Below are 17,997 nucleotides of genomic sequence, written 5' to 3'. Positions count from 1 at the left end.
TTCTTCAAAGCAGAAAATTTACAGTGATTACTGAAAAAGAGATAAAATTGAAAACAAATGAAATCAACTCGTGGGCCCAACAGGTAAAAGCAACAACAAATAAAAACTGTTTACAAAACAGTAACCATGAGAGTGTATCGTTTCAACACCTACGGCATGCAGCCCAAAACTAGGGGTTAGGGGCTTACGCTCGGACACAACAGCCTAACTGCCGGGTTTCATTACAATGGCTCAAATGACTTAGACGTTACAAAGACATATTCCCTTCATTTTGTACTCCAGAGAAGTGAAATGGGACACAGAAATGAAACACAGAAGCACACAGCACCAAGCGACATGAAGAGGTTTATTTGAGAATCTAAACACAGCCTGTTCCAGCACTGGGGGCCTCACTCCAATCTGATGCAAGAATGGCCTCCCCTGCAACCAGGAAAGACAGCTGTAGCTGCAGTATTTTCCATGTACAGCCATTTCCTTCCACTCCGGGCAGTCCCTCTAGAGGGGGACGAGCTGTTCTCCCTACACAGACATTCATACATTGTTCACGGAACTTGTCTGGGAAGCACATTACGTGATACCATAGCACAGTTTACCCATCGAGCCCAGAGGAACCGCACAAGCATTTGTATCTTTCATTTCATGCCAATGGCCTTTTTTTTTCTTCACAACACAGCATAATGGGTTTTCTCCCATTTGTTATACTCATCATTTTCTGTTTGTTTCAGTGACCCACCACTGCTCTGAAACTCTTAAGTGCCCCTTTGCCCAATGTTTAAAGGTACCGAGTAACTGTATGTGTGGCTAAATCAGATGGCTTTCCTCAATTAGTGTTCTTTATCCAGTAGTCACAAATTGAACGCAAGCACTCTTTCCTAGGAACATGCATATACCCACATATACACAAAATTCTGCATACAACTTAAGAAGGTTCTAGACCTCTCTGAAATCTACCTAGGGTCCTAGGTTTAAAACCTCTCCAAACATAACACTCCCACCATATTCACGAAGCAGTGAAGACCTGGGCCAGGGCTGGGGGCCAGCAGAGGAGCAGGGGACGTCTCTGACGGGACATCCTCAGAAGCAGTATTACGAAGTGTAAGGTGCAGGGAACATGAAAAACAGAAAGCCTGTAAATCCACCTGAAAAGCAGTAAGAGCAACCTACGTGAGCTACTATTTGACTATAAATGTATCGTACTTGCATGTGCCTAAATCTGAATAAAAACACTCTGGTGGAACAGTCACCGTCCATTGAGCTCTGTGGCAAGTCCTTGCCAATGTGTCACAAACATAGGCCCTGGGATCTTTGGACTTGCTCATGGGCCTCTTAAAATTTTAAATATAATACGGGAATAAAATGTTTTCATTTTTGGTGGTGAACACACAATGTGATATATATATGATGTATTACAGAATTGCACACCTGAAATCTATGTAACTTTACTAACAGTTGTCACCCCAATAAACTTTAATTAGAAAATTTTAAAAAATAGTAAGTTTTCATTTATTCTACCTTGTGTACACTAGATGAGGCAACAAAGACGCCGGAGGCCTCCCTGCCCTTAGGGCCTTGGGGAAGCCTGTGGAAGCGTGACTCTCTCCCAGATTTCTGCGTATTTCTGCGTATTCCTTGGAGTTCATGGTCTTGTGGCCACCTCTGCTGGCGCCGGTATTTACATGTGGTACTTGTGTACTGCCCCATTTCAACATGGAGCCAGCACTCACACTTTCTGCCCGTTTCCGTGAGAAACCCACTCAGACCAAGCACCTCAAGACTTTCAGGAGATTATGCGTGGCCCTGAGTTCAGACACGAAAGCGTGCGACCTTACACTACCCTACCACACTGGGTCCCTCTCCCCGACTCCCTTCTCTAGTCTCCTCTGTTTTCTCACTCCAGACTATCCTGAGTGTTTCAAGGTCTTCTCTCTCTGATCGTGTGGAGCCAGTCAGCCCTACCCCCAAATTTAGATGCCCAGAGCCCTCCTAGTGCTCAGCAGAACAGAAACAGAGCCAAAGAACAACTCTTCAGCAGCTAACTGGGAACTGTAATTATTTTTCCTGTTGTATTACTAAATGTAGGCACTTGATACGTGTTTTTATTAGGTTGGTACAGAAGTAATTGCAGTTGAAAAGGTTAAAATTGCAAAAACTGCAATTACTTTTGCACCAACCTAATAGTTCTCCCAACTATCGCACAAGTTGGGTATTCATTTTATAGATGAGAAATCTGAGGTCCAGAGACGTGAAGAAACTAAGTAAGGTCAAGAGCAAGCGTCTGTTACCTTCCTTCCGCCAACTCCGCAGAGCTCCTTCCTGTCCTGCCTCCCCAGCTCTCATCGGTTCCCTCGGGCCTGGATTTGACCAGAGTACTTTTTCCATCTGCTTCTCGTATTTGCGCTCCATTCACCTATTTTTTTAAATTCCTGAGAATAACAGTAAGTTGTTCAGAAAACTTGCTTAATCATTAAACATTTTTCAGGAGAACAGAACCAAGAGTTGGAAGGTCTCTTAGAAAACATCATGTCCAAACTCCCGCGCCAAAGAAACCCTCCACTACTTCCTGGGGACCACCTGTGAGGGGCCTCGGCACCCATGTGTGTCCTCTCACATGAGGCCGTCTGGACGACCGCTGGGCTGACGTTTCCCGTCCTAAAGACACAATCTGCCATGTTTACTCAGGCTCCCATTGGAACCTGGGAAGTGGGCTTTGGCTTCTCTCACCCTCTAAATCCTCGCAGGCACCGCGCATGGCTCAGTGATGACACGGGAGCCCACATGTGACCTCTCTTCCCTACCCATTCACGTCACAAAGGCCTGTTTGGACTGTTTCTACCTCATCGGTGAAAACAGAATACAGACTTGCCCCTCAACGCTAGCAGACGCCAGGGCCACTGTCAGAGGCTGCTGCACTGGACACAGGCCACCACAGCACCAGCTAAGAGTACATCACTTCTCACCAGGTGTGGGCTAGTCAGTAGTGACCAGAGCAGGGTTTGCAGAGTGAAATAAAAGCCTGTGGGCACCAGACAGATAAGATGAAATGACCAAAACGGGTCACACAGGAAACGAGTTGTCAAAATTTCCAAATCATTCCAAGTTACGTAAAAATCTAGACTTTTTTTTTCTTAGAGCAGGATGTGTGAGAACCTTAGGCTGCTACTCCATCATGGAAACAGCTGAGCAGGGGCTGTCTTTCCTGTGATGCCTTCTCCATTTGCACAGACCTCCAACTCCTGAATTATTCCTGATGCACTTTGGCCATTTACTACTTGCTTGGGTTGTGGCCCCAGGCCAATCTGTCCTCACAACTTGGTTTGCTGAGACAGTCCCCACTTCGGCCTGCTGCCCGCATGGAGCACCTGCCCGTTTACACCTAAATGCCCAGCTTGGACCACAAGTTATACGGTCACCCTCGGCACAACACCCAAGCCACACCCCACCAGGCGCGCGCGCACACACACACACACACACACACACACACACACACACACAGAATTTACACAACTACTATCAAGCACAGAACCCTGTTATAAAGTGATTTTATTAAATTGATTTGGACATACTGTAGGTCAAATAATATTTTCCGAAGATAACAATTATGGATTTTAAAGCTCGACATAAAATTAGTAGCTTTAAAAGTGTTAGTCATATTCCCCAGCAACAGCATGATAAAATAACCCAACTATGTAGAAATATAGAACTCTAGGACTAGCTGGAAACTCGGAAATCGTTTCGCCTAATATCCTCATTTTGTGAGAAAACGACTCAAAGGTTAAGTGATTTGCCCAAGCTCACATACCTAATAAAGCTAGAAATCAAACCAATTTTTCCTAAAACTAAAATTCTATCAATGATATTTCAACTGGCTCTCTACCAACTAAAAGTCTAGGCTTTTCTCTAACGCTTCACGCTACTGTGACATGAGTGCTAAGACACTACAGTAAATTGTAGTCGAGGAATTCAGGCCTGGAAGGGGCTTTGGCCAATAACTGAGCCGCCCTCTCTGTGAAAAGGAGGGAATGTGTGAGAAGTGAGAAGTGACCCCCGGAGGCTTGTTCACAGGTGTCTGGATTCAAGTCCAGGCAGCAAGCAGTCAACCCCAAGTCCCACTTCTAGCTTCACAGCCTGCCCACAAAATTACGTGCTCCTTTCAATCTCCTTTATGCACTGAGGTCTTTGTTACACAGAAACCCCTTCCAGTCAAACAGAAGAAATTATTTCAAATGTGGGGAGAAAACCCAGCTTTGTGTCAGTATTTCCATGACAATTCTGGGGAGTTCATTTCCAACCTGACAGTGGACAGACACCCCTAACAAGATCACCCATTTCAGAGTTTCAAAAATCCTTAATTTCCCCAAAGACTTCCTGAGCAAAAAGGACATGTGGGAAATCAATAAAAACAGGAATGAGAAGAGAAACAAAGCTAAAGATTAGATGCTTTTTGTTGTCATTGGGGACTTTTGGTCTTCTAAACATTCCTTGAGTTCCTCCACATGAGTTTTTAATATCAATCTAGCGAAAAAAAAAAAAAAAAAAAAAGGCCTATAAATGCGCTGAGCAGCTCAGCAGCTCCCCTCCCACCGCTTACACGCCACGCCTGCCACCTTTCTGTCCCCCACGCGTGGCAGCTCCACCCACAGCACCTGTGCTCTGACCGCGGGTGCTTCTGGGGCCCCGCTCGTGCCGCCCCTCCAAAAGGCCTTGCCTGACCACTAGCTAATGTTGCCCCACCCCCACCCCACCCCACCCCTCTAAATCATCACCCTAGTTTATTTTCTTCATAGCACTTAATCACTACCTCAAACTACATTATTTATGTTGACTTGCTTAGCGCCCGTCTCCCCCACCAGAAGTCAACTCCATGAGCGGGGCCCTTGTCCGCCTGATTCAGTGGTATTCCCAGCAGCCAGCAGTGCCTGGCACATAGGAGGTGTTCAATAAATACTTGCTGAATGAATGATTAAAGAAAAGGTCAATTAGCATAGACATTCATGCCTAAAAAGGAACTGATGCACAATCCTCGACGAAGGGGATCGAGGACTCCTACTCGTTATTGCCCAAAATGACAGAAAAGGAGACTAAAGGTTGCGACTCCTACCACCCCCTTCTCCTGTGGTCTCCCCGTAGCCAGTACATAGCTCCACGTGACAGAAGGAGACCGAGAGGACAATCTGGATGGGGAAAGTTCTAACTTTGCTTGCTTCTTCCTATTTACATTCAGCTAATTCCAAAAAAATTCAAGTTAAAAATACGCGATGCAGCCACTAGAAAAGTAAGTCTGACTAACAGAGACGCAGTGATTAGAAGAATCCACAAAGTTAAAAAAAAAAAAGTTCAAGGGCATGTACGTCTCTAATGATTTCTCTGAGAAGCCAAGTGAATGGAAATTATGAGTCACCTAAAATCTAAAATGAAATTGAATGCCATCTAGGAAGGGGTGGATATTTATGGGTGTTTTGAGGACAGATAGGTAAAGTGGGTTCAGCAATAATGGGACCTATGGAAAGACACGGAGGGGCTGAATCGAGTGGAACCTCAGAAATACCAGAACACTCTCAGTGGGAGCTGTCCGTTTTCTAGTGCAGTAACCGGTATGCTCGAAGCAAAAGGGGGCTGTGAGCTCCCGATGGGGGAGCACCTGGGTAACTGTCGAGTAAAGCATCAACAGGTGACACCGGAGGCTGTGCAATGATCATGGTTTCCTGTGCAGTGTTTCAACTACTGAGGCATCGTGCCAAATCCCAGGAAACGCACATCCACGTTTTTGTGGACGGGAAATGCTGGAACCTCACAGCCTGTCTTGGGCAGACACTAGAGGGATTCCAGATTCAAAGTCAAGTTGTGGAACACAGTTGGCATGAATCAAAAAAATCAACCTCTCATATGCCTCTGACAAGAATGTTTTGCTGGAGCTTGCTGTAAAAATTTTTTGGGTCAATGCAGGTATTTACAGGGTTTCCTTCCTAGTGGCACTTATGGGTTTTAAGATTTTTAACTCTTAGCAAGACGCTTTATATAACTGATATTTTGAGATGGTTTCTCTCCTTTGTGTGCACTCTCTGATGGATGCAGAGGCTGGTGCTCTGGCTGAAGGCCTTCCCACACTCATCACATTTAAAAGGCTTCTCCCCAGTATGAACTCTCTGATGGATGCAGAGGCTGGAGCTCTGGCTAAAAGCCTTCCCACACCCACAACATCTATAGGGCTTCTCCCCGGTGTGAACTCTCTGATGGATGCAGAGGCTGGAGCTCTGGCTGAAGGCCTTCCCACACTCATAACATTTATAGGGTTTCTCTCCTGTGTGGACTCTCTGATGCATGCAGAGGCTGGAGGTGTGCCTGAAGGCCTTCCCACACTCTTCACATTTAAAGGGTTTCTCTCCGGTGTGGACTCTCTGATGCATGCAGAGGTTTGAACTATTACTAAACCCCCTTCCACACTCGCTACAGACATAGGGTTTCTCACCTGTATGAACTCTCATGTGAATTTGAAGATGTGAGCTCCAATTGAAGGCTTTGCCACACTCGTAACATTTATAGGGCTTTTCCACTGTGTGGATTTTCTTATGTCTGTTAAGTTTCGTTGTAGTACTAAAATCCTTACCACAATCATCACATTTATAGACCTTCTCTCCTGTATGGTCTCTCCAATGAATGTGAAGTTCTGATATGTGAAAGAAACCCTTATCACACTTGTCACACTTATGGGGCTTCTCAGCAGTGTGAATTTTCTGATGCATAAAAAGATCTGCTCTCTCAGAGAAAAATTCCCTACACATGGGGCACTTGTAGATCATTTTTCCTATTTGGTATCGTGACTTAGAGGAGAAAATTTCCTTACAACTACTATAGTTACAGGGTTGCTATCTCATCAAGTCTCTTATTTGGCCATTTTGGCAGTTTATCTCAGGCTCGCTCTATTCGGTAGGTTTAAGGTCGGCCTAAGCTTTTCCCTGCCTGTCTTTCTATGGAAGGCTTCTTCCTGCATAGTGTTCCTCACGCGGTATTAGTACTGATTATAAAGTGACACTGACTTCCACATGAATTTTGTAACTCATTAACACAGAACTTTCTTGTAGGTCCTGAGTTGTCAGCATTCCAAGGGGCTCCCAAGGTGCAAACCTTTGCGTTTTTAAGCCCCTAGAATCTTCTGCTTCTAGAACAGTCTCAGACTTCTCACTTCTAGGAAAAGGACTGCACAGTGTCCCTTGTTGTAGAGGGTGAGATACTGCGTGCTGGTCTCGATCCCCTGTAAGCTCCCCTCGAAGAGTCAGTGGGACATTCTGCCTCCTCCACATCAGACAGGAGCCTTCCCAGGAAGCAAGCTCCTTGGGTGCCAAGTACGTCGCCTTCCTCCTGAGGATCCCTACAGAGGTATCACTCGTCTCCTGTAACAGAAACAGAACATATTGAAAATGCCTTTCTGTCCGGAAAACTGCTATTGATTTCATAATTAATTTCATGTAAATGTGACAGCAGCAACACAGACCTTTTTTGATCTTGACAAAGAAGCTCTTATCTTCCAGAGAAGTGTCTCTTGGATTTGCAGGTCTGAAGAAGAGAATTTGTAGATATCATGCTCCTGTTCACAGCCCATGTATATAATCCAATTACAACAACTTATTGTAATTATCTGAACATCAAGGGAATATTACTGAAAAGAAATCCTCAGATGACCTACAGTGAGTATAAGCAGCAGCTGTCCTGAATAAAGGAGCACGAAGGAGAACTATGTCCCCTTTGAACTTCAGAAGGGTCAATGTTGCTGCTTTTGGAGCTCAACACCCTATGTGCGTGCCTTCCAATCTACAGAAATAAATGCATAACCTATGGCATCAAATGTCATTCCCTTGCTTAAATGTCCTCCACAGCTTCCTGATGTACTTAAAATAAAATCCAAATCCTTAACCTAAAACTCAAGGTCCTGCCACGATCTTGCCCCACTGTCCTTTCGGTTTCAGTTCTCGAACACCCCAAGCTAGCCTGCCACGGGGCCTTTGGACTCGCTGTCTCCTGGGTCTGAAATGCCCCCTCCCCCACCTCTGCATGCCTGGGGTGTCAGCTGCCCCTCCCCTAACTCAAGTGGGCCCCTGGCTAAGACTATTTTTTTTTTTTTTAATATGTAAGATGTTTTTATTATTTATATTACTTTAAAAGTAAATTGACCATTTAAAGCAAAATTAATAGGAAATTCTAGTTGGGTTTATTATATGTATAATGAAAATAGACAAAAATCAGGGAGGGGAGAAGTGCAAATCCATTATTGTAACGTTGTTATGCTATAAGTGAAGTAGTACAATAGACTTCAAAGTAAACTATGATAAGTTTAAGTTGTATATTATTAGCATTAATGCAAACATTAATGCACTAATGTGACAGAATAAAGATTTAAACACTTTGGTTGTTTCCATGTCTGGGCCAACGTGAATAATGCAGTGAAAATAGGGGTACATATACATTTGCATATATAAAAAACCTGTACAACTCAACAACAAAAAACAAACGATCCAATTAAAAAATGGACAGAGAACCTAAATAGTCACTTCTCCCAAGAAGACACACAAACGGCCAACAGACACGCGAAAAAGTGCCCAAATTCACCAACCACTAGGAAAATGCAAATCAAAGCCACAATGAGATACCACCCCACACCTGTTAGAATGGTCGCCATCAACAAGACAAACAACAACAAGGATTGGAAGAGGCTGCGGAGAAAAATGAACCCTCATACACCGCTGGTATGGCTAAGACTATTTTTAATCTCGGATTTGAGTCCTTCAAAGAACACAGAACTTGTAATTATCTTATTGTTCCTTGGTTTCTGATCTGTCTCCTGTGCTAGGACAGAAACGCCATGAGGGAGGAATCCACGTGCTGCTGTGCTATTCAGGGAAGGGGGTCCTCAGTTAACATCTGTGGGTCGCACCTCTCGCGCTTTCTGACAGTGCCTCTGCCCCACAGACATCACCGGGCACAGCAGATAAACACGCATTTCCCAGTGCCTTAGGACCAGGCTTTTGACAACCAACATGGGATAAAAATATACAACAAATAGAATGAGAAGCAAATAGAAGAAAATAAATCCCAAATTATTCAATCTGAAATCTTTTGAGGTCTAGAACCACATTTTAGCAATCTTTTCCTCTTGTATATTCTATACTCAGTGACACTTCAATTAATTAAAGGAAATTAATAGATCTTAAAATAACACTTTCAGTAACATGTTCCATACAAAGATAGGGTACATGGGTGCTTGAGGAGATTTAACGTTAAAATGGCAAAATAAATTATACTGCTTCTAGGTGGAAGGGTTAGGATAATAAAATTCAACTAGATAACCAACGTTTCAGCAAAAATACAGTCAATGTCTAGAAAAAGTATATATGCATCTATCCTTTGACCTAGTAATCACACTTCTAGACATTAATACCAAGACATGTTGGCAGAAACAGGAACCGACTGATGTCTCAGTTCATTCACCGAGGCAGTGTTTGTCACAGCAGAGCCGCAGGCCACACGGGGCCCATCGTCAGGGGGCCTGGCTCAACCACCCATGGTCCTTCCGACAATGAGACCTGCCCAGGCAGTTCACAAGGGGAAGGCGGGAGAGCATTATGCACTGGTGTGAAGTGAACCCAGGGCATACTGTTCAGTGAAAAAAAAAAAAAAAAAAAAAAGGCAGAGAATAGCAGGTAACTGTGCTATGTTTTGTGCATGAAAGGGAATGTGAATGTATTTATGTATTTGTTTATATGATGGATACAACAAGCATGGAGAAGGATAATACAAACTGAATGGTCATTACGGGGGAGAAAAGCGAAAGGGAGGATGGAGTAAAACTCTCTGAATGCACCGCTAGGTAGTTTTGACTTTTGGAAACGTAAATGTTGAAATATTCAAAAAGTAAAATTAAACAAAAAGGAAAAACAATCCCTACAATTGTAAAGCAAAATGTAGATAATGAACTTGAACTTTCAAGTTGATGACACATCCACAAATGTACATCCTTAGAGGGACATATTCTGCTGACAAAGCTGCAAAGAAATCACACTTCTTCCCTAGTTTAACTGTTACTAGTAATGACATTGGTGTTTTATAAAGTAGGATAATGCCAGTATTTATGACAATGTCAGGAACCAGCACGCAGCGTAAGAGAAACGAGACACAAATATAAAATCAGTTTAGGAAAAAATTCTGTAACGTAAAATTTAATTCACGAATATCAGTTTGAACCACGCCTTTGTTTTAGGTCCGTCCACCAACAAAGGGCTGGAAGCAATGATGACCGACAGCTCCGGTCCTTTCCCCACCAAATGGCACAGGGATCCCTGGAGAATGGCTGGTTTCAAGGCCAGAGCAGCACTTTATAAATGAGTCTGGGACATCTTGCTACCAGAGCGCAGGAGAGTCACGCCAAGGAACACAGATACCAATTTATGAGGAGACTCCCAGTGGCCGAAAATGGGACAACTGAACATCAAAAGAAATGAACGCAATCTACTGCAACAGCAAATATACAAAACCCCATTGAGTTCACAGGGAGTAGGGAGAAGTGCAGAGACAAAGAGAGGGACAGAGGCAGAGAGACAGAGACTCAAGGCATTGGACAAAATGAGAAGTAACTGGGACACAAACTTTTCACTTTTGTTGAAAATTGGCAATTAAAAGGGAAGAATTAAATGTCCATCCATCTTTCCTCTATGAACTATCTTTCAAGATCTCGCAGCAACCCAGCTAGTAAATATGTAGCCCTAATGAAATACCTGATCTAGGCCACAATAAGGAAAGGGTGAAAACAGGTGAAAATGATCTGGAACTTTCCACTGAGGATCGGGCTGCCATCCCTGAACCCACTGACCGGCTGATCTTAGCACAGCTTTAAGAGCAACGACCAGACTTTGTGTGCCTCTCCACGTGGTGCAATAGTACCTGTGAAACACACAGTATCACCTTGAAACGTTCTTGCCAAAAGACTGAACCAGAATCTGATCGAGCCTCTAGAGCTCACTTTTATTTGAAGGAACTGGGAAGGACAGAGGAACCACCAGGATGCAAGCAGGAAAATACTAAAATGTGAGCCACTCCTAAGACAACTGCCCATTTCTGCAACAATTGATTGGCATGGAGAAGAAGGAGCAAGGTTGCTCTAAATGAAAGAGACTTGAGACATAACAATCAAATGAAACATGAGGACCTTCCTTGGAATTTGATTCAAATAAGCAAGCTGCCAAAAGGAGACAACTGCAGACACATGATTAGGGACTGGGTATCAGATCATACAAGGAATACTGTTAACTGTGTTATGTAGTTACGTAAACTGACTGACGCCTGTATTTTTAGAGATGTGTACCAAAGTATGTCAGAACGGAATGACATGTCTGAGATGTGTCTTAAGATGCTTTGGCCAAAAAAAAGGATAAAGCAAATGTGACAAAATTGTTATAACTGCTAAATGTAGGTGATGAATAAATAATGAAAACATTTTCTACTTTTGTGCATGTTTGAAATTTTCATGATAAGAAATTGGTTCGTGGTGAGGAGACATTGTTTTCCTGCCCCTCCTGCAGTGACAAACTGATCCCAGAACAGGCCCACCACACAGAAGTGACACAGAGCTAAATCAATACAACCCCCACGTGGCCGTGACTTCCCCAGTCAATAGAGCAGGGTAAGCATGTGCACCGCAGATGTCACTGCAGAGCAGAGACAGGCCATGGCTTCAGGGCAGTGACAAGCAGAGGACAAAGGGACAGTCCTGCACCCTGCTGGGCCTTCCCCCCAAGCTACTGAGACACCCTGGTCCTCCCGCACCATCATTTGGAACTGAAGCAGTGAGGGGCTGGGCATCGTCCATACTGGTCTCAGGAGAGGCTGACTCTGCTCGGAAGGGCAGTAACGCAACACCAATCGGTGACATGAAATACCTGCCTATGTCCGACAGAAACTCCCGCCAGTTTCTCTGCAGGAATGAGGCCCTGCCATTCCTCCCAGGCAAAATGCTTGGACATGTCTGGAAGCCCCACCGCACAGTGCGGGGTATAGAGGGTAAGCTACATTGTGCAGGAAAAAGAACAAAAAGATGGAGCACAAGCAACAGCAGCAAATCTGCCGTGTGACTAAGCAAAGGACCCCAGAAAGGCAAACAAGAACAGAAGGATCCCCGCTGCACACTTTCCTGAAGCAGCACCAGCTCACGGCTTCCATTCACGTGAAGAAGAGGGGAAATGAAGGGAGCAGACACACCCACCAATCTTCCAGATCCCAAATGCAGTGTTCCCAGCTGCCCTCACTCGAGACACGTCTCCTAGCCCACGTCCCCTAAGGGCATTCAAGGCGACAGCCCGTGTGACTGCGAGTGCGCCTGTCGGACCCGAGGAGGAAGGAGCCCTGCACTGAGGTCAGCAGTCCGGACAAGGGTGACACTCAGCCTGTCCAGTGAGACCTCAGGGGCACCCCAGCAGCCCATGCACTCACCCTACGTTTGAGGACTTCTCCAGCAGGAAAGCTCGAGTTCTGCTGAGAATTGAGAGAAGAGCTTCGGGTTAGCCCACCGGCCTCCAATCCCACCTTCCGTGAAAAGGCGCCTATTTCTCTTCCTGCAGTTTGGCTCCTGCAGTCTTCGCCTCCTCTGAACTTTGTGACACCAAAGACTACCTGAGCCTCATCTCCCAGCACAGGTGGGACTGAGGCATCAGCTGGTAACTAACTGATGCTGGAACGTGAGGGAGCAACAAGTCCTCAATATTAACGCCAGGAGACCGTGTATTTAGGAGTCCAGGCCCTGGCACTGGAGACGGGGACGGAGGCGGACGCAGACTCCAGCACACTGATTGGGAAGTGACGCGACTACTGACGTGGCCTGTGGTGGCAGGACACACACAGGGCAGCTAGTCTGCTGCAGTGGCCTTGATGTTCCCTGTGGGCAAGACATGCTTACAGGGAGAGGAGCTCACTCTGGTCAGACCTGCTGGGGATGAAGGTCAAGAGGAAGGTGGAGCGAGGACACAGATTTCTCCCAAACTTCTGCCTGAGTCTGCTGCAGCCCCTGGAGGTAACGCCCCTGGCCTGAGAAGCAGCTCATGGTGCTGTCGCTGGAGGTGGGCGGGGGGCGGAGGAAGGCCCAAATGTGAGTTCTGAAACATGGGTTATCTACACATGCTTTTGTATGTGCCTTTTAGCTATGACTTGGTTATACATCTAACCAAAACCACGATTCTGCTTGGGGGAAAAAGGTACGCTAGCATTTCATGGATTTCTTGTTGCAATGGTCCTATGGCTGCAAACCAGTAATTCATGGTAGACAGGCCCAGTCTGCACAGGGCAGTGCTGGAGAACAGAGGACCCGAGGAGTGTGACACACTGAGGGACAGCGTCCCACAGAGGCCCTTGGTGCTCGGGCGATGGAAGGAGTAATGCCAACCATTTCACCATGGAGGTAGAGGTCAGGACCTGTGACCAAGCTTCCAGAAGGCTGCCTCTGATCTGGATTACACTCAGTACAGGCTGGGTATGAAATCAAGACTAATTGCCCTGATTCAGCAGGAGAGACAGAAAACTCCTGAAGGAATCAGCAGCCCAAAGCCTCAACCTCAGACCTGGCACACATGCGGGAAGCCAGCTGCTGCTGGAGCCCACGCTGAGGCCTCGTCTGCGCTTCTCAGTGAGACGATGGCTGTGACACAAGAACTGCAAAGGCAGCCAGACCTGGAACCGTCACCACTGACTGAAGGAGAGCAACTGCTGCAGAGCAAGTACAATTTCACAACCAGCCCAACTGGGGAAGAACTAGGCTTGCAGATGGGCGTGCTCGGGGCATGAGAGCAGCTCTACGGAGATGTAGGACCACGTCTGTTATTACTTGATGGCAGAGGCAAGGCGGGGGCTTGAGAGAGAAAGTCTGGTGTGGGGCCAGGAAGGACAGTGATGCCATTCGAAAGCCTGGAGCACAGACGATGAAGGGCAGGTGCTGCATGAAGGAAGTTCGACCAAAGGAATGGAACGGGAGTAGAAGGGATTTCAAAATACATTCCTACTCAGTCTTGGAACGTCAGGCAAGTATGTCACCTCACACTATTTGCATGTTTTCTTTGAAGGTAATCAGGATGTAGATATCCTAGCCAATCAAAAGCAATGTTTGCTACACTATCGGTGAGTCAAAATGAAAGCAGCATGCTGTAGAAACTCAAGGACAGACATCGGTATTATGCATTTATTTCCTTTTTGAAATGTTGGCTGCACAAGTGTTCACATTACCTGTGGGCCTGCTAACACACCCAATGTGTGACCTGGAGGCATCGACAAAACCAACTCAAGGCCAAAGCTGGCTTCTCACGTGAACAAAAAAGGAGAAGGGAACATGAACCTAGGACAGCAGAAAGCTGGTGCGTTTTGAACCTGGGTGATGCGTACACACGGGTATGTTTTGTTATTTCCTCTGCTTCTGAGTTTTGAAATGTCCCGTAACAAGAAAGAAACCCAGTGAGCCTTTGCTTATGAGATCCCGATCATGAAGCTCCTACGCCGTAACAGAAGCTCCACAACAGCATCCTAAATCACAGAGCTAAACAACTGCGTCTCCACTAAACCTCTCAAAACACCGCGCACATCACTCCACAGGGTGTCAGCTTACAAGCTTGTTAGCAATTCCTCTGTCTTGAGAGAAACTCTATCCTTTGACCAAAACATCCTGTTCTGCCAGCTTTCTGACTGTTAATCAGACTGAACCTTTCCTTGGCCCCACAGGACCTCTAGTCTCCTTTTAATCTTTTCTGTCCCACTAATCAGACCCCGCCTGTCAGCTTCCTTTCTGGCTCAGACTCGGCCCCAGCCCTTGGCTGGTTCTCCTAGCCCTTCTCCCCTTCCCTCACCATTTCCATGGTCAAGCCCGGCCTGGTCATCACCAGTCCCTGTGCCACGACGTCCAAACTCTGTTCGAGCAGCCCATTCTCTGGCACCACGCACTCCCCCTTCCAGCTATCTCCCATCACTCCGGACTGTCTGTCTGTCACACCTGCCTGTCCCTCGTCCACTGGGAGGACTTCTCGCCTGCATTCACTGTTCACGCTCTCGTTCTTTTCTCTATCACACTAGTTTAGCAACACTTCAACCTCCTTTAACCTGATTCTCCACCCATCCATGCAGGCACCCAGGCAGGCGAACAGTGCCAGGCTTTACTCAATGTAGGACCACAAATCTCAAAACGACCCCAGCCCCTCCCCTCCAATTCTTCTGAAAGCCTTCAGGACACACACTTTCCCAATATTTAAAGTTACTGCTTCATGCTTCTCCTTAAATCTCCTATATTCCCCCTCCCTCCCTCACTTCTGGCTGATGAGCTGCCAAGATAATTAAGAAAATAAAGAAAACAGAAGCAATTCGATGGCCACCACCGCATATCCCCACTGGCACAGCCCTCAGCTGTCCGCCTCCCGCCCCCCGACGTCAGCAAGCACCCTGCTCCTCCACACCGGCCCGCCCACTGCGCCCCAGCAGCACTTCCACGGCCCCCTCAGAACCCAGCCCTCACCCAGCAGTGATTCTCTCCCTTCGCCGTTGTCAGTCCTGTCCTACCTTGTCCATTCCCATACGAACTGCTAGTGCCCCACAGCTCCACTCCAGCTATCTGCCAAAACGTCTGCTCCCCATTAAAGCAAAACTCCTCAAGAGCTTCACGCCTCACATTCCCTCCGTCAGGTTGCAGTCCCGAGGTCGCACTGGAAACAGCTCTTACCCAGGCCGCCGTGACCTCTGCAGGAGGCACCGTCCTTGTCTGACGGGACCACATGCCTCGCTCTGTCCGCCCCCTCATCCTGCCATCCTGCTCCTGCCCTCCCCCCCCCTTTCCTTTACTGGAGACTCGTCCTCTGCGTGAGTGACTTCTAAATGCTGGGGCGCTCCAGGGATCCACCTGGGGACCCCTTTTCCCAGCCTATAATCTCTCTCCACGTAAGCTCAGCCAGTCACACGGCATAAAACACCATCATGATGTTGGCTCCCCAGCTTGACCTCCAGCCCTACTGGCACCCCAACCCCAAACGCAACTCCCCCCAACTGCTCCTTCCTCGTTCGCCCCCATCTGGGTCAGCTGGCCTCACTTCCTCCTCCCCCATCCCCACTGATCAATCAGTCTCCGCGACCCCGCCCTCATCTGTCTCCACACACAAGCCCCTGGCCTCACACAGACTGGCCACAGCCTCGCCGTGGCATCTCTGCTTCCTTCTTGCTCCCCCACAACCCGGCTCCGTGAGCAGTCAGCCCAATCCTTACAAACAGAAAAGAACGCCCTCCCTCCGTCCGCTGCTCTCTCCAATGCTCTTTAAAACGACATGCTCTTCGGGACTTGCCAGGCTCACCTCCTACTCGCTGGCACCCCAAGCACCACCTCACTCGTCTCCCTTCTAGTCTCCAAACTCACCAAGCTTGTTTCCCCTGAGCACCTCAAACGACTCCCCTGCCCACGCTGTTCCCCGATCATCAGAGAGCTGGCATCTTCTCCACATTTTGGTCTCAGCGCCAGTGTCGCCTTCTGAGAGCAGCAGAGTAACCAAGGAAGCCGACTCCGTCTGCCCTGCAGCCCCCCTAACACGTCACCCGTCTGTTTGCTTCGCAGGCCCACCACTGCCTGCCTCACCGACTCTGCACTGACGTGGCTCCCCTGGTTTGCTGCCTCCCTCTGTTTGCTTCTTGAGTGTAAGCTCCTCCATCAGCAGGACCTGCAGACACGCAGGGAATTTAACGAGTACTTCAAACTCCTTCATCCCTGTCTCCCACGGGTCATCCAAGCAACAACTGTTTGTCAAGTGTCTGTGTCAGCCTGCTGTGCTCTCCACAGTGAGCAGAAACAGACCTAATCCCTTCCCTCGTGGAATTTAGAGTCCAGCGGGAAGCAGACACTCATGAGACGTCCACACAGAAATGGGAACGCCACATGGTGTGAAGCACAACGAAGGCGCCCTGGGTGGCGCTCAGAGCTAGAGGCGGCAGGTGCACGGAGAAAAGGAGACGTGCGGCCTGTGTGCGGATCGACACGCACAGTGCTGGTGGGGAGGGGGTGTGCACGAGGCGTGGGAAGGGCCGGAGGGCGTGGCGGCGATGAGAACAGGGAAGGCGATGAAGGGACATCCGGATCCTGACCTTCATCGTCCCCATGGAAAGCCACTGAAGTGGTTCGTTTTTATTTGGCTTAGAGTGGGAACATTTCCATTTTTAATAGAAAACTGTAGCTCAGGTACAGTGAGCAGGAGGGTGGGAAGGAAGAGTCCTTGGGGGACATGGCAGCGACTGCCTGAGTTGGGGCCAGGAAGGGCGATGACCTGCACGGACGCAGTGGTGGAGTGGAGAAGTGAATGGTTTTAAGGCATATTGAGGAGAGAAAACTCAACCTGACTTGATAGCACTAAACACATGGGTGAGGGGAAAGGAGAAACCTAGGATGACTCTTGGGTTTTTTTGTTTACATAACTGGATGGCGACGGAACCATTCATTAAGTTCAGAAACTCTAGAAAAGACCAAGGTTTGGGGGTTAAGATCATGACGTCAATTCCAAGCCGTTAGGATCTGCCCACGCAGGTGTCAGGGACATTCGCTGGGGACAAGAAACTGGCACTCAGGTGAAATGTCAGGACTCTGTCATATTCGCATTCAGGTGGTAACTGAAGCAGGGGTTTGGAATAAGATCACCTAGGCAGAAAGCGGAGAGGACCCCGGAACAAGCTGGGACAAGGCCTTATGGAAATCTGACTCCTAACGACTGAGTTTGAAAGAATCCAACACAAGACTGCACCGTGTGAGTCCATGTATGTACCGTTCGAAAGCAAGCCCGTCATCTATGCTCTCAGAACAGAGGGCGAAGCAGCTACGACTGGAAAGGAGCAAGAGAGGAGTTTGGGGGGGTGGGGGTGGGTCCTGGTCACATGGTTTCTTAAGCTGCGCCCTGGTTTACACAGGGGTGGTTATTTCATAGCTGTGAACATTCACCAAATTGTACCTCTGTGACC

General features: G+C 47.4%; 1 protein-coding gene across 3 annotated transcripts in view; it reads right to left on the bottom strand.

Annotated features, from left to right (window-relative positions):
• Nucleotides 1–3,522: 3,522 nt before the first annotated feature.
• Nucleotides 3,523–17,997, bottom strand: part of ZNF664 (zinc finger protein 664) — a 34,808-nt gene continuing 20,333 nt past the window's right edge. For 2 of the 3 annotated variants that reach the window (XM_088801063.1, XM_088801064.1), the window contains 2 exons: nt 7,490–7,551; nt 3,523–7,388 (listed from right to left, as the gene is read on the bottom strand). In XM_088801063.1, coding sequence (XP_088657189.1) covers nt 6,012–6,797 — 786 coding nt within the window. In that variant the 5' untranslated portion in view covers nt 6,798–7,388; nt 7,490–7,551 and the 3' untranslated portion in view covers nt 3,523–6,011. Of the gene's footprint in view, nt 7,389–7,489; nt 7,552–12,474; nt 12,498–17,997 lie in introns of those variants that run through there. The other variant, XM_088801065.1, reaches the window with a different exon arrangement.

The sequence above is a fragment of the Rhinolophus sinicus genome, chromosome 9 (genome assembly GCF_057876585.1).
Source record: "Rhinolophus sinicus isolate RSI-liver-muscle chromosome 9, RSI-T2T, whole genome shotgun sequence".
In the NCBI taxonomy this organism is placed as follows: Eukaryota; Metazoa; Chordata; class Mammalia; order Chiroptera; family Rhinolophidae; genus Rhinolophus; species Rhinolophus sinicus.
Note: the sequence above shows the minus strand (reverse complement) of the source record. Positions and strands in the feature narration are given on the sequence as shown.